This window comes from Tursiops truncatus, chromosome 1 (genome assembly GCF_011762595.2).
Source record: "Tursiops truncatus isolate mTurTru1 chromosome 1, mTurTru1.mat.Y, whole genome shotgun sequence".
Taxonomy (NCBI): Eukaryota; Metazoa; Chordata; class Mammalia; order Artiodactyla; family Delphinidae; genus Tursiops; species Tursiops truncatus.
Window position 1 is genome coordinate 150,622,055 of NC_047034.1, and position 24,787 is coordinate 150,646,841.

The window sequence follows — 24,787 nt, forward strand, 5'->3', positions numbered from 1 at the left end:
GTGTGTTTAATGTTGTCCCAGAGGTCTCTGAGACTGTCCTCATTTCTTTTCATTCTTCTTTTTCTATTCTGCTCCACAGCAGTTATTTCCACCATTCTATCTTCTAGCTCACTTATCTGTTTTTCTGCCTCAGTTATGCTGCTATTGATTCCTTCTAGTGTATTTTTCATTTCGGTTGTTGTGTTGTTCATCACTGATTGTTTGTCTTTAGTTCTTCTAGGTCCTTGTTAAACATTTCTTGTGTCTTCTCGATCCGTGCCTCCATACTGTTTCCGAGATCTTGGGTCATCTTTACTATCATTACTCTGAATTCTTTTTCAGGTAGATAGCCTATTTCCTCTTCATTTATTTGATCTTGTGGGTTTTACCTTGCCTGCAACATATTTCTCTGTCATCTCATTTTGTCTAATTTACTGCGTTTATGGTCTCCTTTCCATGGGCTGCAGGGTCATAGTTCCTTTTGCTTCCATTGTCTGCCCCTGGTAGGTGAGGTTGGTGCAGGGGCTTGTTTGGACTTCCTGGTGGGAGGGACTGGTGCCTGCGCTCTTGTGGGTGGAGCTGAGTCTTTTCCCTCTGATTGGACAGGGCTGTGTCAGGTGGTGTGTTTTGGGGTGTCTGTGAGCTTAGTACGGCTTTAGGCAGCATGTCTGCTGATGGGTGGGGCTGTGTTCCTGTCTTGCTGGTTGTTCGGCATGAGCTGTCCAGCACTGGAGCCTGCAGGCAGTTGGGTGGAGCCAGGTCTTGGTGTCAAGATGGATACCTCTGGGAGAGTACCCACCGATTAATATTTCCTGGGCCCAGGAATTCTCTGGCAGTCCAGCATCCATCTGGACAATCCATCTGGATGGATGCAATCCATCCAGCATGGATTTGGCGCTCCTACCCTGAAGGCCCAGGCCCAACCCCTGGCTAGGGAACCGAGAGCCCACAAGCCACACTGCATGGCCAGGGAAAAAAGAAAGAAAAGAAAAAGGAAAAAAAAAGAAAAAGAAAAGAAAACAAACAAAACCCAAGACAAATAGCAAAAACAAACAAACTACAACAACAACACAACACGCACAAAATGAAAAAAAGAAGAAAGAAAGCAGACACACCATATCCAAGACAAATGATAATAACAAAACCAAACTAACGGAAACAAATAAAGAAGCAGACAGGAAACAAACAAACAAACACAAGAGAACAATGAAAAGAATTAAAAAATGAGAACAATCAATAAGGACTAAACTAACAAAAACAAAAAATGAAAAATAAAACAAAAACAGAAAGCAAACAAAGAAAACAAAATAAACACATGGAAACAATCAAAAAAAGAAAAAGGAAAATGAAATAAAAACAGAACAAAAACAAGAAGAAAAACACAAAACAGCAAAAAAGTAAAGTAAAAATAGAAAAACAAAAAATATATATATTAAAAAAATAATAAATAATAAAAACAACAATACCATCAACTGAACAAAACAAAACAGACATAAAAAGAATAAGAGTAATAAGAATATTTTCCTGGGGCCTCCTCTGTCAGTGTCCTTGCTCCCACAGTGAGCCACAGCCAATCCCCGCCTCCCTGGGAGGCCCTACAATACCTCTAGGCAGGTCTCTAGACCTGCTGTGGGCCGTGTGGGGCCAGCTCTGACTCCGACCTGGCCCAGCTCCCATGTGTTCTTGCCCCCAAAGTGCACTGCTGCTAAGGCTAGACCCGTCTCAGTTGTGGGAATGCTCTGTTGTCTATTCAGGTATTCCACAGGACTTACCAAGCCGATCACGATCGCAGGGATTTAGTCCATGGCTTGTGCAGCTGCACAGAAGTTCCTCTTCCTTAGTCGCACTGCCCCTGGGGCTTACTTTTGGTTTTCACCCCACCTCTGTGTGTGCGCCACTCTCAGGCCAGTTCCCCACCCGGGCGGGAGGAAGCAGTGGCTGATAGGGGCATGCTTACTCCCTCAGGCCGGAGAGGGGTATGGCAGCCACAACTGGGGTGTGCACAAATGGCCTGCAGGGCCCAGCAGGCAGTTGTAACAGACTGGGGCGTGCTCACTTTGGTGGGAGTCCCTCCCAGTGCCTGCAGAGGCAGGGGCTGGCGTGAGGGGGCAGTGGCGGCTCCGTCCCTTGCGCACCGCTCAACAATGGTTCTTTTCCTAGGCAGACCACGTTTCCTCTAGGGCCATTCCCAGCCACAGAGCCCCTCGCTCCCATTCCCTTTGTTGTATCCACGCAGCCAACAACGGTCCTGTCCAGGGATCCGCTGTTTTAACGTGCTTTAGCACTCAGCCCCCACCAGCATTGGCAGATTCCTAGCTCCAGAAGGTTATTTTATTTCTTTACCTCATGAGGTCATGGTAAAGATTAAATGTGATCATCAGTGTAAAGCACTTTACACAGTGCATAGTGAGTCTTGAATATATATTAGCTACTATTAAGGGGTGTTTTAGTTTCTTATGGCTGCTGTAACAAATTGTATCACAGACTAGGTGGCAATTTATTCTCTCACAGTCCAGAGGGAAGCACTCCAAAATCAAGGTGTTAACTGGGCCATGCTCCCTCTGAGGCTAGGTAGAATCCTTACTTGTCTCTTCCTAGTTTCTGGTAGTGGCTGTCAGTCCTTGGCTTGCAGCTGCATCACTCTGATCTCTGCCTTTTTTGCCACATGGTGTTCTCGCTGAGTATGTCTGTCTTCACACGGTGTTTTCTTTCTCTTATAGGGACCCCAGTCATATTGGATTAGGGCCCACCCTAATGACCTCATTTAAGTTGATTATATCTACAAAGACCCTATTTCCAAATAAGGTCACATTCACAGATACCAGGAGTATACAATTTGGAGAACATAACTCAACCCATAACTGTCTACCCTCTGGCCCCTCAAAATTCATGTCCTTTCCAAGTGCAAAATACATTCACCCCGTCCCAATATCCCCCAAAGTCTTAACCCACTCCAGCATCCAATCCAAGTCCAGAATCTCACCTAAATATAACCAACTCAAAAAGTCTCAAATCTCATCTTCTAAATCATCTAAATCAGGTATGGGTGAGACTCTGCTATGATTCATCCTGGGACAAAATTCCTCTCCATCTGTGGACCTGTGAAATCTAGAACACAAGTTATCTGCTTCCAAGATATAATGGTAGGACAGGCTTCGGAAAGACATTTCTATTACAAAAGTGAGAACGTGGAAGGAATAAAAGGATCACTAGTCTAAAGCAAATTCACAACCCAACAGGGCTAACTCCATTAGACTTTAAGGCCCGGGAATAATCCTCTGTGGCCCAGTGCTCTGTCCTCTGGCCTGCGTGGGCAGGCCCACCCTTTTAACCCAAGAGGGTCCCATTGGCCCAGGCATCTGCATCTGTGGCTCTGCCCTGTTGTTAGTCTTCATTTCATTCCATCTCTGTTCCTTTCAGTCCAGGCTGGCAGCACTTCTGCTGATATAAAATTCTCAAAAACCTTGTCAGTCTCCCATGCAATTTACTGGTGTCCGAACCATCTGACAAGAGGTTCCTCCACAGATCTTTCCTGGATAACCATGTCTCTGTTCCTAGCTTCTGAGGTGTTTGATTGTGTCCTAGAGTCAGGCAAATGATGATCCAGCCATACGCTTGGCCCTGTTTCCAGAGCATGCTGTTTGGATAGGCAGAGAATTTTCCAAATCATCAAGTGCTGGTTCCTTTTTGCTTAACAGTTCAATCCTCAATTTACCTCTTCTCATATTCATAAAAACCAAAGAGAAACTAGGCCACATTTCAACAGTTTGCTTAGAAATCTCCTCAGTTAAATATCCAAGTTCATCTGTTATAAGTTCACCCAATGGCTGAACACAATTCGGACAAATTTTCTGCCACTTTATAGCAAGAACAACCTTTCCTCCAGTGTCCAATAACATGTTCCTCATCTCCTTCTAAGGCCTCACTTAAAAGCACCTTTAATGTTCATATTTCCATCTCTTTAAGGCAATTTAGTTTTTTTTTCTGTCAAGCCTCTACTCATTATCCAATTCCAAAGCCACTTCATTTTTAAGTATTTGTTAGAGCAGCACCCCACTCTCATCAGTACCAAAATCTGTATTGGTTTCCTGGGGATACCAGAAGCTGGAAGAAGCAAGGAAGGATATTTCCCTGCAGGCTTCAGAGAGAGCATGACCCAGCCAACACCTTGATTTTGGACTTCTGCCCTCTAACTCAGTGAGAGAATAAATTTCTGTTGTTTATTACATTCAGCTTGTGGTTCTTTGTTATGGCAGTCCTAAGAAGTCAAAACCAAGGGTTTTATTTGGAGGTACTGTAGTCATTAGTGAAAGACAGTGAGCATGTGGTATCTCCCTGTATCCACAGGGTTTCTTACTATTTCTCTTTCTCTCTTTTAAACCATATTTGTGTCTAGCTGCACTATAAAGTTTACTTTCGTTATGTTAACAGCTTATGATTTGGCTCTGTTTTATCTCAGGAGAGCAGCCTTAAGTGGTTGGTAGGGATTCTTTGGTACCAAGAAGACTACACACTTTTGAAAGGAGAGGGGCTTTAGTTTTATAGACCTTCCTTCTGCCAGAATGCCTAGTACTGGTTCTTGGTTTCCTCCTCATGAATACTGTTGTAACACCTGCCTCCATCAGGGTGAAACAAGAAGAGCTGCAATGGCACTTCAGTTATGCCTTGAAAAGGCAGTTGATGCATAAATGATGAATCACATAATAAGTCCTTTACCACTACTTCTAATGGACATCTGTGTTTTTCAGTTTTGAGTTATTTTTCAAGAACACATTCTTTTCCTATCCTAATGAAGACCTATACTTTCTTGAATTCCTCTTAGCCAATCACAGTGTTTGCAGGCCTCTTAGAAGATACCCCATAAATATTGTTTTGTCTTGAAGAAGGCTTATGCATCTCACTGCTAGTGAAAGACTAGCTCTAGTGATAAATAAAAGATGTTAGTTGCCAAAGCTGTCATTTCAATTTGTTTTGCTTGCACTGAGCTCGTTAATAAATTGCCACAGTCGTAATATGAAAGTAATGAACCTTCTGGAGGCCCAGCTGGGTCACAGAGCATTAACAGGGACCTTCAGGGCAACTGCCATTGTTATACACAGTTCAGTTAAAGGGTTTTAGCCTTTTTTTTTTTTCTTTGAAACATATATATTTTGCAAAATCCAAATCCTGTTTTATCACTTGTGTACTTTCTAAGTGAGTATTTTTGAATTCAACCCAACAAGATGTATCTGATGCCTACTACTGTCAGGCAGTGTATTAGATCCCAGAGGCGAAGATGAATAAGGCATCCCTGAGGGCTTCACTATCAAATTGGGAGAAGTATGTAAACGAATAATTGTAATACAGTATTTAAATGCTGTAAGTATGAACCAGATATAAATAATAGCATAGAAGAGGAAATGATTATCTAGGGAAGAGAACTCAGAAGGCTGAGGAAGAAGAGATTCATTGATTTTTGAGTTAAATTTTGAAAGATGAGTTGTAAGTTGACAAGTAGAGTGTATAATGGGAAAAGGGATTTCATTGCAGATAAGTTGAGGGACTACAGATCATGTAGAATAACTTAGGGGAAGAAGGTAAAGAGGAGAAGATGGGTAGATGAGGCTGCAGAAGTAGTCAGGGGCCAAATCTTAAAGGATTTAGGTTTGAAGGGCTATGTATGCAATGCCAAGGACTTTGGTGGATTTCATTCTATAGGCTGCATGGATCCATTGAAGGATTTTAAGCAGAGATGAAACATAATTGAATTTTTATTTTAGAAGGATTACTCTGGTTGCCATACACACAATGGAATGGAAGTAGAGAGAGACTAATTAGAAGGCTATTGACTAGTTTTGTGGAAGCAAGTTACGCCTTGTGTACTACAAAGAGCATGACCCAGATTGTTTCAAGTCCCAGTTCAACCACCTACTGACTTTCTAAACTAACCCTGAAATTTACTCATCAGTGAAATGGGAATAATAGTAATCTCTCACTGGATATTATGAAAAATCATATGAAATAACATATATACGTAGAGTTGCTCCAAAGAGCTGAGTATAAATGTTAGCTGTGGACTTCCCTGGTGGCGCAGTTGTTAAGAATCCGCCTGCCAATGCAGGGGACACGGGTTCGATCCCTGGTCCGGGAAGATCCCACATACCGCAGAGCCACTAAGCCTATGTGCCACAACTACTGGGCCTGCACTCTAGAGCCCGTGAGCCACAACTACTGAGCCCAACATGCCACAACTACTGAAGCCTGTGTGCCTGGAGCCCGTGCTCCACAAGAGAAGCCACTGCAGTGAGAAGCTCGCGCACCACAGTGAAGAGTAGCCCCTGCACGCAGCAACGAAGATCCAACGCAGCCGTAAATAAATAAATAGATTTATTTTTTAAAAATAAATAAATGTTAGTTGTTATAGTTCAACTTCTGTTTTTGTTGAGTTTGGGGTAACTTATAACCTAGTTTAGGGTTTTTAAGAAGCATTTTCACTTTCCTTCTACCACTCTGTCCCAATAAAACAAAGAACTCAGAACGTTTACAAACATTTTATATCACATTAAGATCTACATTCCAGGATTTTCTAAACATTTAAAAAAACAACATAACTAAAGCTTTTGCCTTTGGATGCCCTGCCAGACTCTCAACTGGAGAACAGGCTTAGTGTCTTTGTTTAGTCAGTGGTGTAATCGGAAAAGACTGGAGCCCTGGCTCAATAAATGAGCTTTTTAGCTGAGAAGTAGCATCAGAGTTTACTCTGACTCTGTTTCTTCAAGTGTTATTAATAAGAATAATGTGAATAGGTGCCCTTGCTACCTTGCATCTCTATTGTGAGGATCACCTTCTTTCCTTAAGTAAATGCTCATTAAACTATTTCAGGTACTGTTATAAAGAATGTAGAAATGAATCAGATCTGGATCCTAATTTCAAGGGAATCACAGTGCTAAAAGAACTGTAAAAGATGTATACAGATAACTGTAATACAAATAGGATAATTGTGAGTCAGCTAACTTTGAAAATTAAGAAGGACTTTGAAGCTGGAAGTCATATTATACGAAGTATCGTGAGATTTCCCAGGTGGTACAGTGGTTAAGAGTCCGCCTGCCAATGCAGGGGACACGGGTTTGAGCCCTGGTCTGGGAAGATCCCACACGCCACAGAGTAACTAAACCTGTGCGCCACAACTACTGAGCCTGTGTTCTAGAGCCCGAGAGCCACAACTGCTGAAGGCCGCATGCTACAATTACTGAAGGCCGCGCACCTAGAGCCTGTGCTCCGCAGCCAGAGAAACCACCGCAAAGAGAAGCCCTCGCATCGCAACGAAGAGTAGCCCCCGCTCACAGCAACTAGAGAAAGCCCACGTGCAGCAACAAAGACCCAACACAGCCAAGGATAGAATAAATTAATTTTAAAAATATATTGTTCTGTTTTACAAAGTATATCTCACATGTTCTTATTATTTAAAGTGCTTTTCCAAGTAGAGCTGAGACAGTCACTTTCCAGTTACCTGTGGAAAATAAATGATAAAGGTAGATTCAGATTTTAGTTAGATATTTTTAAACCTGCATGCATATTTTGATCCCAGGCTTGGTCAGGCTTAATATTCACTATATCCAAGTAACTTGGTTACGGTACTCTCTGAGCCTCAGAGGCATGTGTGTGTGTTAGTGTGTGTGTGTGTAATAGAGATAATATCACCTACCTTTCAACTTTGTTGTGATGAAATGGCAATTATATGTAAAAGTGCAAAAAAAATTCATGTTCATTCATTCCTTCAGTCTCTGCTCTAATCTACCCACCTTTTCACTATTGCTCAATGTTGAGCTCTGAGACAGCAGCTTCTTTGAGATGTTTTAAGGTTTCTTTTTTTAAAACTTATGAAAAATTTCAAACATATGATAAACTTGAAAGGATTTTGCCATGGAAAACCTTATGTCCACACCCTAAATTTTACCATTGCTTGTAAAGATCACATGTCAGTTTATCTGTCCCTCTACCACCCAGCTATATTAAATTTTCTCCAGTGATTCTTTAGGACTTTTCTGAAAGACGTTTTTTAAACTAGGTTGGAGGCCAGGAGTGCAAATGCATTTCAAATATTTGTAATTACATTACATTTCTCCTATTTACATTGTTCTATACCTGCAAAGAATGTTATTTACAAGTTTATTCATTACTTGGATATATCTGTGTTCCTACACTATCATTTCTAACCGTATCTCATCCCATTTGCATTGTCCTGAGAATGCCTTCAGTTAATTTTTTTTTAACATCTTTATTGGAGTATAATTGCTTTACAATGGTGTGTTAGTTTCTGCTTTATAACAAAGTAAATCAGTTATACATATACATATGTTCCCATATCTCTTCCCTCTTGCATCTTCCTCCCTCCCACCCTCCCTATCCCACCCCTCCAGGCAGTCACAAAGCACCGAGCTCATCTCCCTGTGCTATGCGGCTGCTTCCCACTAGCTATCTACCTTACGTTTGGTAGTGTATATATGTCCATGCCTCTCTCTCGCTTTGTCACAGCTTACCCTTCCCCCTCCCCATATCCTCAAGTCCATTCTCTAGTAGGTCTGTGTCTTTATTCCTGTCTTACCCCTAGGTTCTTCATGACCTTTTTTTTCTTAAATTCCATATATATGTGTTAGCATACGGTATTTGTCTTTCTCTTTCTGACTTACTTCACTCTGTATGACAGACTCTAGGTCTATCTACCTCATTACAAATAGCTCAATTTCGTTTCCTTTTATGGCTGAGTAATATTCCATTGTATATATGTGCCACATCTTCTTTATCCATTCATCCGATGATGGACACTTAGGTTGTTTCCATCTCTGGGCTATTGTAAATAGAGCTGCAATGAACATTTTGGTACATGATTCTTTTTGAATTATGGTTTTCTCAGGGTATATGCCCAGTAGTGGGATTGCTGGGTCGTATGGTAGTTCTATTTGTAGTTTTTTAAGGAACCTCCATACTGTTCTCCATAGTGGCTGTACCAATTCACATTCCCACCACCAGTGCAAGAGGGTTCCCTTTTCTCTGCACCCTCTCCAGCATTTATTGTTTCTAGATTTTTTGATGATGGCCATTCTGACTGGTGTGAGATGATATCTCATTGTAGTTTTGATTTGCATTTCTCTAATTAATGATGTTGAGCATTCTTTCATGTGTTTGTTGGCAGTCTGTATATCTTCTTTGGAGAAATGTCTGCTTAGGGTTTCTGCCCATTTTTGGATTGGGTTGTTTGTTTTTTTGTTATAGAGCTGCATGAGCTGCTTATAAATTTTGGAGATTAATCATTTGTCAGTTGCTTCATTTGCAAATATTTTCTCCCATTCTGAGGGTTGTCTTTTGGTCTTGTTTATGGTTTCCTTTGCTGTGCAAAAGCTTTGAAGTTTCATTAGGTCCCATTTTCCATTGATTTTTATAATGATTACCAGCTGAAGTGATAATATTTCAATATATTGGGTTGAATAGAATGCATTATTAAAATTATTTTCATCTGTTCCTTTTTTTACTTTTTATAATGTGACTAATAGAAAACTTAAAATGACATGAATGGCTTCAATTATATTTCTGTTGGATGGCAGTGCTCTAGACCCTGGGTCAGGGGAAAGAGCAGTGGAATATAGACTGGGGGAAATGTTTTTTCTCATTACACAAATACCCCTGGAGATTCCAAAACACCTTCACCCAGTGGAGCCTTCCTCCCTGTCAAATTAATCCTACCTCCTACCTTTTGCTGAAAGTCAGTGCCTTTAATGAGCCTGCCCTCACTGATAGGAGTGTTTTGTATTCTTCAGATATGTCGGTGGGGGGGGGGGGGGCGGGGAAGTTATGAGTCACTGCTGTATGTTAAAGAGTATCGCACAGGTTCAACACCTATCAGTGATTTTGATGAAATAAATTTCTGGAGTTCTCTTAACTAATACTAGCGAATAAAATTGTTCTCTGAAATAACATACCACTAAATCCTGGTCTAGTGAACCCCAGAGACTTAAAATGAAGAAGAATTAAAATAGATTTTAATTAAGGGATGAGTGCTGGGTCAAAAGCTGAGGAAGTTGAGAAAGGCATCTTGTGTCCTAAAAGCTAAATTTCCGGGATTAAAAAAAAAAAAAAAACTCAGAAAGCTAAACAACCATAAATTTCTGTCTCTGAAGTGAAACTGGACATGTTTTTTTCTTCTCGTGCCTCTTGGTTCTTGCTGATTCTGTGGTTATATACAAACATTTTCTGACTTGCTTTAAAAGGTGTTATTCTCTGGAATTAGCATGAGGAAGGTTTCTAGTAAATGCTGAGTGACTGCTAGCAAGTGGTACCACTCTTCTGCCTTAGCTGTTTAGAATGCATATTATATATTCTTTCTGTATCACCCTCAAATAATTTTTTTTAATCCGATATGCCTTAGCTTAATACCTATCTCAAAGATTATTCCATGCTCTCTCAGTCAAGTCAGTTTTCTAGAGAAGAGAGCCCTTTCCTGAGGTTGCTGTTTCAGATTCACATAAGACACATTTCCCTGGAAGCCCCTTTGTATTGTCTAGCCTTCCTATTACCATGAAGAAGTTGTCTCTGTTTCCCAACCAGAAATGGGTGTCAGGGCAATTGCCTGAGTAGCTCACAGGAAGACAGCTGATCTCATTTGATAAATTTCCGTTACTGTAATAGCAATAGGATTTTCTATGAAACCATAAAATCATAGAAGTGGTTGATGAAGAAACGGAGGCATGCAGCTAGTTTGTAGTAAACATGGGACCTGCCTGAGTTCTTATCTTTTGGTTTTAAAGTGAAGAATTTGAAGCCCTGACAAAGTGACTACTCAGTGACAGAATGAACCAGGCCAAGTTTAGGTCTAAGTTGCATCTCAGTTTCTTGGTACAGAGAAACCGTATTTGCCCCAAGTTTGTAATTCTATCAGATTCCTACAAGATCCTGGATAATGTCAAGGATTCATAACTCACTTTTTTAGGATAAGAACCTGAGACTTTGGCGGGAGTGGGGGGGGGGGGCGACTTACAGAATGGTTTATAGACACTGCTCTGTTAATGAGCCCAAATTACTTTATGTACCTGTCTCTATGGCTTAAGCAGTGAGGATTTACTCTATTCTCAGGGCTGTACATCTCAGGAGTTAGTTTCCTGTGTAGGACTCTGTCCTATTACACTCCAACAAAATAAAGTTGATCTTGAGATCTCTGGTACTGTGTAGCATAGACGTCTCTCAAAGGTCTGCTTGGGCAGTGTGAATAGATAAAAAATAATTAACAGTTTAGTAGTCTCTTATCGGTCCCCAAAGCCGTATGAGTCTGACTTCAGGTTTTAATTTTGTCGCTATGAAAAGCTTTTATTAAGTGGCTCCTGTCAGTAGATGGTGACATGTGTTCAAATCTTCACTCTAGAAAACCTTGGAGAATTAAGTCACTCTTAGAAGCTTAGTGTTCTGGATTGCTACAGGTTTGTTCCATTACACATTAAAACTTTATTTTTAAAAATCATTTTAGGGCTTCCCTGGTGGCGCAGTGGTTGAGAGTCCGCCTGCCGATGCAGGGAACATGGGTTCGTGCCCCGGACCGGGAAGATCCCACATGCCGCGGAGCGACTGGGCCCATGAACCATGGCTGCTGAGCCTGTGCGTCTGGAGCCTGTGCTCCGCAGCGGGAGAGGCCACAACAGTGAGAGGCCCACATACCGCAAAAAAAAAAAAAAAAAAAATCATTTTACTTAGAAATTATCCTAAAGTGGATTATACCCTTCTTCCTTCTGTTTAGTTTGTTGGGTCCAATTTAACTATTTCTTAGTGACTGAGATCCTTGTGGGGTATGTGTGTATTAGGATACAAATTTTCATGGGCTTCTAGTAGCATATTCCTAACTCTGTTTTAACCACAAGCCCATGTTTAGTGCATAATTTTGCAAGATGTAAGGTTTTTAGCAATGCATATTGTTGTAAAAACTCCTGTATTTAAGTCTGTGGGTCACAATCAGAAAGGTTTGAAAGCCACTGCCCTAGGAAACTCTTTTCTTGTGCTAATAATAATTTCTTACATTGCGTAGTACTTGACTGTTTGCCAAACTTCCCTCTATAATATGGCCTATGAAAAGTAAACTAGGGAAGGGATTGATTTCTTGTTGCTTTTGAACTATAGTAGGCAAGCATAATGGAACCAAAGAGAGGATGGACTTTGAAATTAGTCTTTAATTTTAGCCTTTCCATACAGTACTCGTATGCCCTTGGATGCTTTAATTAATCTTGTTTAACTTCAGAACCTCAGCTCTTTTTTTTTCCCCAACCTAAATGGGAAATGCCAGAATTGTTGGGTGTTTTAAATCAAGTAATGAAGACAAAAGTGCCTTAGTAGGGCACCGTGGATGAATCTCATAAACAAAATGTTGAGTGGAACAAAGTGGACATAAAAGAGGACATGAGATATAATTTCATTTCTATAAAGTTCAAAGCAGGCAAAACTAACCTAACAATAGTAGTCCACATAGTGCTTACTCTTGGGTGGAGTAATGATTGGGAGAGGGCTCAAAGGAGTACTTCTTTTGTGCTAGTAATGATCTCTTTCTTGGTTTGGAAACACATTGTAAAAGTTCATTGAGTTTCATACTTACGATTTATTTACTTTTTAAAAATAATGAGTTTCAGGTAGACAGCATAATAATTCAACAGTTATGTGTACTACAAAGTGATTACCACTACAAGTCTAGTTACCATTTGTCACCATACAGTTGGCCTCCTTCACCCATCTTGCACGCCCCCACCCCACCCCCCACAACTCGCTTCCCTTCTGGTAGCCACTGATCTGATCCCTGTATCTGTGAGTTTGTTTTTGTTTTATTTTGTTTGTTCATTTGTTTTTTTAGCTTCCACATATGAGTAAAATCACATGGTAACTGTCTTTCTCCATCTGACTTATTCAAACCTAGCATAATACTTTCCAGGTCCATTTATGTTGTCACAATGGCCAGTTTTCTTTTTTTATGGCTGAATAGTATTCCATTGTGTATATATACCACATCTTCTTTATCCATTCATCAACTTAGGTTGTTTCCATATCTTGGCTACTGTATGATGCGTGTGCTTCTCAGTATATTATATGTATATTATACTTTAACAAAAAGTTGTTTTTAAAGTATTCAGCACAGAACCTATCATATAGTTAGTTCCCTTCTCCTATGATGGTTGCATTTTTTTTCCTGACCGTTCAGTTGCTTTGTTCTGTTATGGTTCTGTCTCCTAATTCCAATTTTATACCTAGGCATGTTTAATAAATATCTACTGATGGCAGTTCTAAGTGGCATAGTTGAAGGAGTTTAGGTCATTCAGGCAAGGTGAAATTGAATGTCTGACCACTGTGGTCTAGAAGTAAGTCAGGAATATGAAGTTTGATTTGATGCTATTTTCTAATCTTTAGATGATTTGATATTTTGCTTTTAAGTGAAAATTAAATGGAGATTTTTCTGATTTGTGTAATATGATTTTATCTGGTAGATCAGCTTTATTATTAAATTTTTTCATGGTGGGATATTGAACTTATTCTGTTATTTCTGGCACTTTTAATATAAGCCCACCATAGTGTAGCAGGCTTTGAAATGGTCACTACCACACCCTGTAACACCTTATATATTTTGCTTAGGTTCTTATCACTGACAGAGAACCATACTTACTGTTTTTACCTTATTGTTTTTGTAATACAAGTATAGAAATAGAACTTGTGTATTTGGATATTTATGCAAGATCCTGTTATAAAAAACTTAGAATTGTTGCAAATTCAATTTTAAAAATTGATAAAGTTTTTTTTTCTGCTAGGTAATACGTGGGATATAAAGTAAGCCTACCTGCCCTCGGGGAGGGCAGACTCCTCTAGGAAAGGTTTGTGAGGTAGGCAGAAAAATTTGTCTACATTTGTTTTTGTTCTTTTGGATGTTGGCCTTTGAGAGAAGGTTTCTGATAGATATACCAGCAAGCCTCCAAGTTACAGAGAGTCGTGGTGATGATTGTATGGATGCCAGTGGAGCCCAGAGACAGAGAACTGACTATGATTTCATCAGTGATCAGTAATACTATGAAGAGTTAAGGAAGTGGGGAAGTAATTTCTGTCTGTCGACACTTATTTGTATTAATTCATTAACATAGAGAATGTCATTTAACCTTCACAAAGCCTTTGGGGTAGATACTACTATTTTTGCTTTAAAGATACAGAAATTGGGACTTCCCTGCTGGTCCAGTGGTTAAGAATCCTCCTTCCAGTGCAGAGGACACAGGTTCAATCCCTGGTTGGGGAACTAAGATCCCGCATACCACGGGGCAGCTAAGCCTGCACACTCTAGAGCCCACGCGCCACAACTAGAGAACCTGCATGCCACAACTACTGACCCATGTGCTCCGGAACCTGTGCACTACAACTAGAGAGAAGCCCGTGTGCCGCAAAAAAAGATCCCACATGTGGCAATGAAGATCCCACGTGCCGCAACTAAGACCCAACACAGCCAAATAAATAAATAAATAAATTTTAAAATAAATTAAAAAATAAAGATACAGAAATTGAGGGCCAGAGACATTTAGTAACTTGTTCAAGTTTACATAGCTAGTGACAGAGTTGATATTCAAATCCAGAGCCCATCTGTACTGCATGCTATATATAGATAGTAACATTATCCAAATAAAAGGATGTGTTTATCAGAAGATAGTCTAGCTTGGAAACATGCTAAATGGGAGGTCATAAAGAAAATTGATAGCAGGTTCCATCTAGGACCACCCAGGAAAGGGAATGCTGTGACCCAAGGACTTAGTTTCTTGAAAGTCCCTGTGAAGCAATTTGTATTCCTGTTGTGAGATGGTTGAATGGAGCTGTCAAACCCTGATGCAGGTCCACCTGTTGCTTGTTTTTTTTAATTATAATTGTGTTAAAAAATATATATATAACATAAAATTCATCATTTTAACCATTTTAAGGCATTAAGTACATTTACAGTGATGTATAGCCTTCACTGCTGTCCAACTCTAGAATTTTTTCATCATTTCAAACAGAAACTCTGTACACATTAAATCATCCCCCCCACCCTCTTCCCAGCCCCTGGTAACCTCTGTTCTACTTACTTTCTCTATGAATTTCCCTATTCTGGTTATCAAGTATAAGTGAAATCAGACAGTAGTTATACTTTTGTATTTGGCTTATTTCACTTAGCATAATATTTTCAAGATTGATCCATGTTGTAGCATGTATCAGAATTTTATTCCTTTTTATGGCTGAATAGTATTCCATTTTATGTATATGCCACATTTTGTTTATTTATTCATTTACTGGTGGACACTTGAATTTTTTCTACCCTTTCGCTATTGTGAATAATGCTGCTATGAACATTAGTATACAGGTATCTGTTTTAGTCCCTGTTTTCAATTCTTTTGGGTATATACCTAGGAGTAGAGTTACTGGGTCATATGGTAATTCTATTTTTTTTTTCTACTAATTACTGTCATTTTCTCACAAATAACAAACAATGAACAATTGTGCGATTCATGGCTAGTTAGTAGCCGGGAGTTTAGGTCTACTTGAAGCTTCATTGAAAGCACTGGGAAATACAAAATAGCACCACGGGCCAAAAGGAAATTGGATTGCACCACTTGTCCCTAAGATAGACCCTAATAATATTGAGAGTAAAAGGATTCCATAATGTGAGGCACCACTGAAACACAGGCAAATTCTGGAATGCTTGAAAGGGCAGAAATCTTTGAAGGCAGACAAATCCAGCCTACCAGGGAATATGGGCCTGGAGGATCAAGCCTCACGACTCCACGAGCAATGACGTGCAGACACTCTGCAGTAGAAGTGTTGATGGGTGGTAAAAAGTGTGGTGCCCGGGCATTACAGCAAGAGAATGGTCACCTTCAGAACCTTGAAAAGTACAGTAGTACAGCACAACAGCTGGCATACAGGGGCTGGCATCGAGTGAACAGGCAAGAAGTTACCGACTGGAGGAAGGAGAGGAGGTGGGAGATGGTAGAGCTGAAGGATCGTCAGCAATAGGAGACGGAGGGCAACCTGCAGTTTCACTCGTGCCTGACGTTGATGGCACAGGTTCTGGTTCCTTGCTGGATTCCATTCTGTCTACCCTCTTGAAAAAAACGATCCAGTGATGTCTGGGTAGTAGCTTGTTCGCAAGGTAATTCTATTTTTAACTTCTTAAAGTTTTCCACAGCAGCTGCACCATTTTTTAGTCCTACTAGCAATTCACAAGGGATCTAATTTCTCCACGTCCTTGCCGACACTTACGATTTTCCTTTTTTTTTTCCTTCATAATAACCATCCCAATCATCCCAATGGGTGTGAAGTGGTATCTTATTGGGACTTTCACTTGTACTTCCCTAATGATTAATGATGTTGAGTATCTTTTCATGTGCTTATTGGCCATCTATATAGATAAATGGAGAAGTATCTCTTCAGGTCCTTTGCCCATTTTTCAGCTGGGTTGTTTGAGGTATTTTTGTTATTGAATTGTAGGAGTTCTTTATAAATTCTAGACATTAGTCCCTTATCAGATAAACGATTTGCCAATATTTTCTCCCATTCTGTAGGTTTTCTTTTCATCCATGTGATAGTGCCCTTTGATGCACAGATTGTTTTTCATTTTGATGAAGTCTGATTTATCATTTTTCTTTTGTTGCCTGTAATTTAGATGTCACATTCCAGAATCATTGCCAAATCCAGTGTCATGAAGATTCTCCTCTATGTTTTCTTCTAAGAGGTTTATAATTTTAGCTCTTAAGTTTTGGTCTTTGATGCATTTTGAGTTAATTTTTGTATATGGTGTAAGATAAAGGTTCATCTTCATTCTTTGGCATGAGGGTATCCAGTTTTCCTAGCATCATTTGTTGAAGAGTATCCTTTTCCCATTGAATGGTGTTGGCACCTTTGTCAAAAATCATTTGACCATATATATTAGGGTTTATTTCAGAGCTCTCTATTCCGTCGGTCTGTATGCCTGTCCTTATGCCAGTACCACACTGTCTCAATTACTGTAGCTTTGTAGGAGGTTTTGAAACCAGGAAGTGTGAGTCTTCCAACATTGTTCTTCATTTTCAAGATTGTTTAAGCTGTTTGAGATAGCATGTGAATTTTAGGGTGGCTTTTTCTATTTCTACAGAAAAGGGATTTTGATAGGGATTGTCTTGAGTCCGTAGATCACCTTGGGTAGTATTGTCACCTTAACATTAGTCTTCTAATTCATGAACGTAAATGTCTTTCTACTTCTTTCTTTAATTCTTTCAGTGATGTTTGTAGTTTTCAGTGTGCAATACTTTAGTTTTGTGACTGTTAATCTTTCTCACAGTGAGTTAATAGAGTAACGTTCTGGTTTATCCATTCTTATTTCATGACCTGTTAATGCCCTGAAGAATCTGTTCTATTTTTAACAGAATTGGGGTTCTGAACTCGAAAAGCTGAGGGAAGGATCCTGGAAACTGGAAACCTAACTATATTACTGCCCTTGGGAAGCCCTTCTAGGTGTTCAGCCTGCTGGTTTCTTCTGATTAAAACCTAATTTCACTGCAGGTCTCCTTCAATCTACAGTAGTTCACATTTCTAATTTTTTTTTTTAATCTTTTGCTTCTAGATGTCTCCATCTTGCTAAGGAGGAAATTCCTATTGGGTATAGCTGATGGTACCATGCAAAAATCAGATCCTCGAAAAGGTCAGAACCTGTTCTTATATGTAATAGAAATGGAGAGTTACCTTCTGTCAGGCTGTGTGTGAGTGTATGTGTCACAACAAGCTGTTTGAGTAAATAAAAAAATCTCACCCTTTCTTGCCAACTTACCCTGCAATTTTCACAAATCCTGCACATCATTTATACAACTCTTTTATAGTTTGCAAAGTACTCTTCATGTAATTATTTCAAATAGTCTTTACTGTAAGCTTTTGAAATAGGGACTGTTGCTATTCCTCTTTTATGGAAACAATGAAGGGTTAAGAGACTTATTCCGAATGTTGTTACTATAAACTGCAAGATTTAGTCCTGAATCTTTTGCTTCTAAATCTTACCCTTCTCACTACATCACAAGTTCATAATCATTATTTAGATTATTTAGTTCATATCATTAGTCAGAATTTAGTAGATATGTAAGTTTGGATGCTCTGTGAACATTGGAAATAATATATGTAAAAGTTAAAATAATATATGAAAAAGTTAAAACCCCTTTATGGGTGTAAAATATAATTAATAAATCAGATCTTGATATTGAATGTTTAAATATAATCTTTGGGATGATACCAGACTCCTTATTGTGTACATACCATTGTCTTATTATGGCAAATGAGGCTCTTTGTTTGCTGGTACTTACCTTTGTATTCTCATCTTCCTTAGTTCCTGTCATTTGTCTCTGTAGCTTACCCTACCACTTTCCTTCTACAGCAGCTGCTGGCTGTTGTCCAAACACATGGGCCATTTCCATGTCTTAAGTACTATATTCCCTTTGCCTCAAATGCCTATTCATCTTTCTTCTGACAATCCTAGCTTAACTTCATGTCCTCTGTGAAGCTTTCCTCCTCTCCCCAAGCAAAGGCAATCATTCCTTTCTCTTTTCTCAGAGCACTTTGTGTAGCAAATCTCTCTTATAGCAAAAATCACATTGTATTATGATAGTGTATTTGAGTTGCTGTCTATCCTACTAATCTGTGAGTTCTTTGTGAGCATAGACTGGGACTTATTTGTCTTCATGTTCTTAACACTCAGTGTTACTCCTAGGCTTAGCTACGTTTTGTTTAATGAATGAAATAACAGCTTTCCTTAAAGGATCTGTACACTAATCTAAGTGGGAGACTGACCACGTAAAAAATACTCAGAAGTTTATAACTACTTGTAAATGAATATAGTACATACTTGAAGTAGAATAGTGGAATGATCACAGCCAGGCGGAGTTATTTAGGGAAGGATTCCTCTAGATCAGGGATCAGTAAACTATGGCCCATAGGCCAAATCCTGCTGGCTGCCTGTTTTTGTAAATAAAGGTTTACTGGAATATAGCCGTGTTCATTTGTTAATGTGTATGGCTACTTTCATGCTACAATGGCAGAGATGAGTAGTTGTAGCAGAAAGCATATGTCCCATAAAACTGAAAATATTTACTATCTGGCTCTTTACAGAAAGTTTTCTACTCCCTGCTCTAGAAGATAGGTTTTGAATAGAGGTATGAAAAGAAGAGGAATGTGAATTGATGAAGCATGAGTGTGCATCATAATGCAACAAAAACAGCCATAGTAGTAGGAATGCCAAGTGGGAAAGTTTGACTGTAATCCAGTTTGTCAGAGAGAACTGTGTTGAAGAGATGAAATGTCAAGAATGCTTTGGATTGAGAAAGAGGAAACATAGAAATCTAATGAAAAGAAGTTGTCAAGTAAACACTCTGGGCCTATAGTAAGAAAGTTTCCTAAGTAGTAGTAGGGCATGATGATGATGCTGATGAAGGAGAAGGAAGCAGCAGTACAAATTAATATTGATTTGAGCATCCACTGTATGCCAGGTACTGTTCTATGTGCTTTTATATGTATCCTAGTTAAACTTCTGCAACTGTATAAGCTAATTGCTGCTGTTGTCTTTATTTTGCAGATGAGGAAACTGAGGCACGGGGGATTAAAGTTACTTAGCCAAGGTTATACAACTAGTAAATGAGAGAACCAAATCTGAACTCAAGCAGTCTGTCTGCAGAGTCTTCATAGTAGAGGAGGGAAATCTGGGGATATTTGGTAAAAAACAACCATAAGCTTGGAGTAAGGTAACTAGTCTTAGTAATTAGGAAGTGTGCTCTCCCATCATGATAAAGAGAAAATGAACGGACTATAGAAGAATAATACTGGAAGGCAGAGGGTCCAAGTAGAAGAGTGTGCTATTGATTCAGCGGAATGGCAGGGAAAAAGAGGCAGATTCATTACACAGTGAGACATGTTATACTGTTAGTCATTGAGTTTAACTTTGGTGAGGCCAGAAGGCAGTTAACTTTCCTTGCACACATGAAAGCTGTCTTAAAATGCCTGAAGAGCTGGCTTACTCAGTTGAGATAGAGATTAGCAATGGTTTTCAAGGAGCTAGAGGGCATTCACCCTCCCCACAACAAGTATATTACAGTCAATTCAGTGCCCACTCTACACCTGAGTATATTAACAGCCGATGGAGGTGTCAAATCGTAACACCCCATTGCCTCTCATTCTGTGTTGTTCCTGTAGGGGAACTTGTTCCTGTCCAACCCCCATCACTACTGTGATAAAGATTTACCCCCTTGGACCACTTTTCAAAAACGTATGCATGTATGTATTAAAGTAATATATATGCAGTGTAAAAAAATTACCAACAGAAGTACACCAAAGAGAAAGTTTCCCTCCCATCACCATCTTGCTCTCTAGAGAGAACCTCTATTAAAATTTGGATGTATGTGAAACTACTGTTATGGATGGAAGTGTTCTGGGATTCCCTCATGGTTGCTGAGATAGAAAAAAAATTGAGAATCACGTCCCTAAAGCCAAGGTCCACTGCCAAGAATGGAAGGAACTTCCGGGGGAGATGTGGGATCTTCATCACTAGAAGAGTAAGCAAAGACTTGGTAGGGATGTTAGAAAGAAGATTCAAGCATTGGCTAGGGTTAGTGGAGTTAGAGGCAGGGAGAGGAGAAGGCATTGAGCTAAATGACTTTTAATATTCCTTTCAAACCTATACTTCTGTGTTCATACCAACAGACTGATTACCCCAACAGACTGAGTGGAGGACAAAGTGATAAGAGAAAATCCAAAATATAAAATCCAAATTTATAGAACAAGTTACTTTGCAGCAAACATTGAACTTATTTTTTTAAAGATTTCTTTTAACTAACCATTTTGGTGTGTTCAAAATGTACTTAATTTTTATTAAAAATTCTGTTTACACTTAACCTTTCACTACTATATTTACTGTGTAAAATGAAGGTGGCACACATTGTTCATTATTCCAAAGAAGGAAGATGTTTCATAGTATCTGCCAGGTTAAGCTGTGGTGCATAGGGAGGAAATAATTGAGCTGGGTCCCTAGTGCTACTTCCCCTTCAGACTCATAGTATAAAGGAAATTAAAGGGGACCTTAATGTTCCCTTTAATGAATAGCAAAGTTCAACCCCTTCCTTTTCCAAATGAGGAAAATAAAAACCAAAGACGATATCTTACCAGCTCAGAGTCTCACAATAGCCTAGCTGGACTCTTAAAGATTAGCGATAAAGTATATAAAGTGCCTGCCACAGTGCCAAGTATATGGTAGATGAAGATGCAGAAGGGAAATAAGATCATGGTGATGGTACTGATATTGTTGTTATTTCTTCTGCCCCCCCATCACTCTTCTGTAAGCCTTCAGAGAGAAAGTTGGTAATGTAGATATGTACACTGTCTATGCTGCAAACCTAAAGTTGCACAGTGTTGTAATGATGAAAGCAGGAGCTCCATACCCCCATAAAATTATAGGCTGTCAGATTTGGGCAGGACCTTTAAAGGTTACCTAGTCCAGCCTCCCTCCTCCTTCTCATGATTTAGTATTTCCACCAAGAGATTATCTTACTTCTACTCCTATGCCCTCAATGATGGCAGATTCATACCTTCCCTTCCCAGAGAGTTCATTCCACTGTTGATTACCTCCGACTGCCAGCAAGTTCCTCCTAGTAATGAGCTGAAACCTGTCTACCTATAGGTTCCACCCACTGATCCTAGTTCTCTCCCTTGGGGTAATTGAGCAAGCAAAGCAAATCTCTTCTCTACATGAGAATGCTCCAGATATTTGCAAACAACTTTCCTGTTTCCCCTGAGTCTTCTCTTCTCCTAGTTAAACCTCCTCAGTTTCTTAAACCCTCAGTATCCTTGTTGCTTTCCTTTAAATGAGATTGTATGCCTGTATCTTATTCAGAGTCTAGGACCTCAGTTGGAACATAAAGCTCTACCTTCAAAGTGTTCTAACTGGCAGAGTAGGAGATCCCATACTGTCATCTGCTTCATTCCCAATATTGACTGGAATGACGATGGTGGTGATGATGGTGGCACATTCTTTATTTCATGATATCAGATCCATATATGTCTGCCAGGAGGTATGATGTGACACCGTTGGTACCACTAAACTTCTTCCCTGTTCAAGAAACATGAGCCAGAAGCATTCTAAAAACGTTAGCTTCTTCTGTGTCCTGGATCACACCCCCTGGAAAGGTTAACATTATACATAGTTGAAGTCTAGTAGGATTACCTGTAAGACAAAAGGGAGTTATGGCTTTTCTGCATTTTCATTAGCCATTCATTGCTAGCAGTTTTGCTTGTTAAAGGAATATTGATGTTCTCTGGGGTTCTTCTCTCTGTGTGCAAATGCAGAGATATATAATTGCTATAGAGGGAATGGGGGTAGGGATGATCACTAAGAAGAAATCTGTTCCATCTTCTTTGTTCACATCTGCTACATGCACAAGACAGGATTTATTGCTGTCTTTGAGAAAGGGATTGCCTGGCTTGCTTCCTTTCCCCCTTCTTCTGGCAGATCATCCCAGAGGAATATCACCATCTCAACACCGTTATCTCCGAATGGAGTAAAAGTAAATGAAGAAGAGCTGGAGGCAGAGAATCAGCTGAGAGGCACTAGGAATACTTTCTCATAAGAGGGCATGGCTAATCAGTGGCACAACCCAGACCAGTCCCTTTTCTGTCTCCTGCCTCCCCTGTAGCTTGTCCTCCGTGACCACAGTGGGACAGGTGTTCTGCTTCCAGCTTTTCTGTTTTGATCTCTGCTTCTCAGCATAGGATTATGGTTTATTAAAACCACAGTTGCTCTCTACCACTGATGCAGTTCTGTCTTGTCTTAGTGCATTTTCAGAAGTACGTTTGATTTTTCTGTTTTCCAGTTTTCATTTCTGAGGGAAACATTCCTCCTTCCCTGTTCCCTTCTTCCCTTCCTGCCTATCCCCACTGTCTCATTAGTATGTGCATGTAAGCCTGCATTAGTTCTTTTACATTTTCCAAGCTCTATGAATATTTGAAACATGGCACCTATGGACGTCCTCCACTTAATCTAGTTTCACCTCGTTAAATCCCAGATATGCCTCATATTATTCAGCATCCAGATCAAGCTCATAAGCATCAGTGCTTCAGTTTTGCTGTAGGAAAATGGGTAGACTGTCCAAGCTGGGCTATTTTATGTTAGAAGCATTTGTTAAGATTTATCTTTGTTAGTTTTTTTTGCTTTTGTTTTGTTTTGCTTTTGAGGAGAAGGCAGTGTAGTTAAGAACATAGTTCAGGTTCAAATCCTGGCCTTTCTACTGACTGTAACCTTTCAGAAAGTTATTCAACCTCTCTGAATATTATTTCCTCATTAGTAAAAAGGGGCAATGATACCATACTAAGTGGTATCATACTAGTGAGGATTCAACAAGATGGTGTTATTGAAATACTTAGCACGATATCTGGTACGTAGTAAACACTTAAAAATAATAGCTATATAATGTTAATAATTAGTATTATTACTGTTGTTAATATACAATGATAATTTACAACTAAGTTTTTTCTTAATATAATATATGAAGAATTTTTTTGACTTTTCCTTGCTTGGGGGGATGCTCTATTGTGCTTGTTTTATCACATTTTGAAAGGATGCTTCCATGGCCTTGTAGATTTTTCTACTACATGTTATCTTTCCATCAAGTGTTTCCAGAAATACCGGAGTCTTTATGTTCTGTAGATTTGCACTACCCAATACAGTAGCCACTGGCCCCATGTGTCTATTTACGTTTAGGGAGCACTAAGTACAATTAAAAATGCAACTCTTTAGTCACACTAGCCATATTTCAAGTGCTGAATAGCCCCATGTGGCTAGTGGCTACCAATTGGATGACACAGATATAGAACACTTCCATCATCACAGAAAGTTCTATTGGACAGCATTACTTTAGATATTACTAGAATATGCTCTTGTACTCTTTTCTTAGAAATCAAAGAGGGTATATTTTCTAGAATTCCAGAGATTACTCTCTTAAATGTTTCAGTGCTCCAGACACATCCATTTTAAGGATTCAGGTTACTCTTCTTACTCTAGCCCCTTAGTGTCATTAACTGTCTTTTGGAATAAATACAGGCACTTTTACTTCTCCTGAGAAGAATGCATTACCAAAGTTTTTAAAGGTCCCAGTCTGCAGAAGAGGAGGCCAAAGGGAGAAAGGACAGAGCAGAAGTAATTCTAGCGAATTACTAGAGAATCCATATGTGAATATGAGAATCCATAGGGGCTAACTAGTAACAGGAGGTTCTAATGTCCTATGTCCTTTTTGTAAGTACATACATTGTATAAGTCAGGATCTGAGCTTTCCCTCTGAGAAAGGTAGTAAACAGCAAGTTTTCCTTTAATGATCCCTGTTATCTTTATTATGCACTTTTAAAGCCATTTTTTCATTTGCTCTTCACAGCAACCTAGTGAAGCAAGTAGCATTGGGATGAGCATCCCTACTTTACTGATTTAGAAAACACAGGTTCAATGCAATTAACAACTTGCCTAAAATCGTCAAGGGAAAATAGTCTTGCAATTCAAAACAGGATAAAATTTTAACTTCCAGTTTGGTTTTCTTTTGTTGTTTTTATTTTGTTATGCTCTATTTTACCACCAGTCAGACTGTAGTAAAAGGAAGAGTGAGGATTCTTTAGGACAACTTGAAAACTGAATAGTGTTATATGAGGTACTCTTAAAGAACTGCTATAGCTTCATTTGTCCTATGACCATGTGTATTAGTGTGTTTGGACTGCCATAACAAAATACCACAAGTGGGGTGGTTTAAACAAC

At 39.4% G+C, this 24,787-nt stretch overlaps 1 protein-coding gene across 13 annotated transcripts in view; it reads left to right on the forward strand.

Annotated features, from left to right (window-relative positions):
* SCMH1 (Scm polycomb group protein homolog 1) overlaps window positions 1-24,787 on the forward strand; it is a 189,845-nt gene that overhangs the window by 26,368 nt on the left and 138,690 nt on the right. For 12 of the 13 annotated variants that reach the window (XM_033836969.2, XM_033836948.2, XM_033836984.2 and 9 more), the window contains exon 2: window positions 17,588-17,665. The exons of the other annotated variant lie outside the window; for it this stretch is intronic. In XM_033836969.2, coding sequence (XP_033692860.1) covers window positions 17,641-17,665 — 25 coding nt within the window. In that variant the 5' untranslated portion in view covers window positions 17,588-17,640. The remainder of the gene's footprint in view (window positions 1-17,587; window positions 17,666-24,787) is intronic. 13 annotated transcript variants of the gene reach the window in all.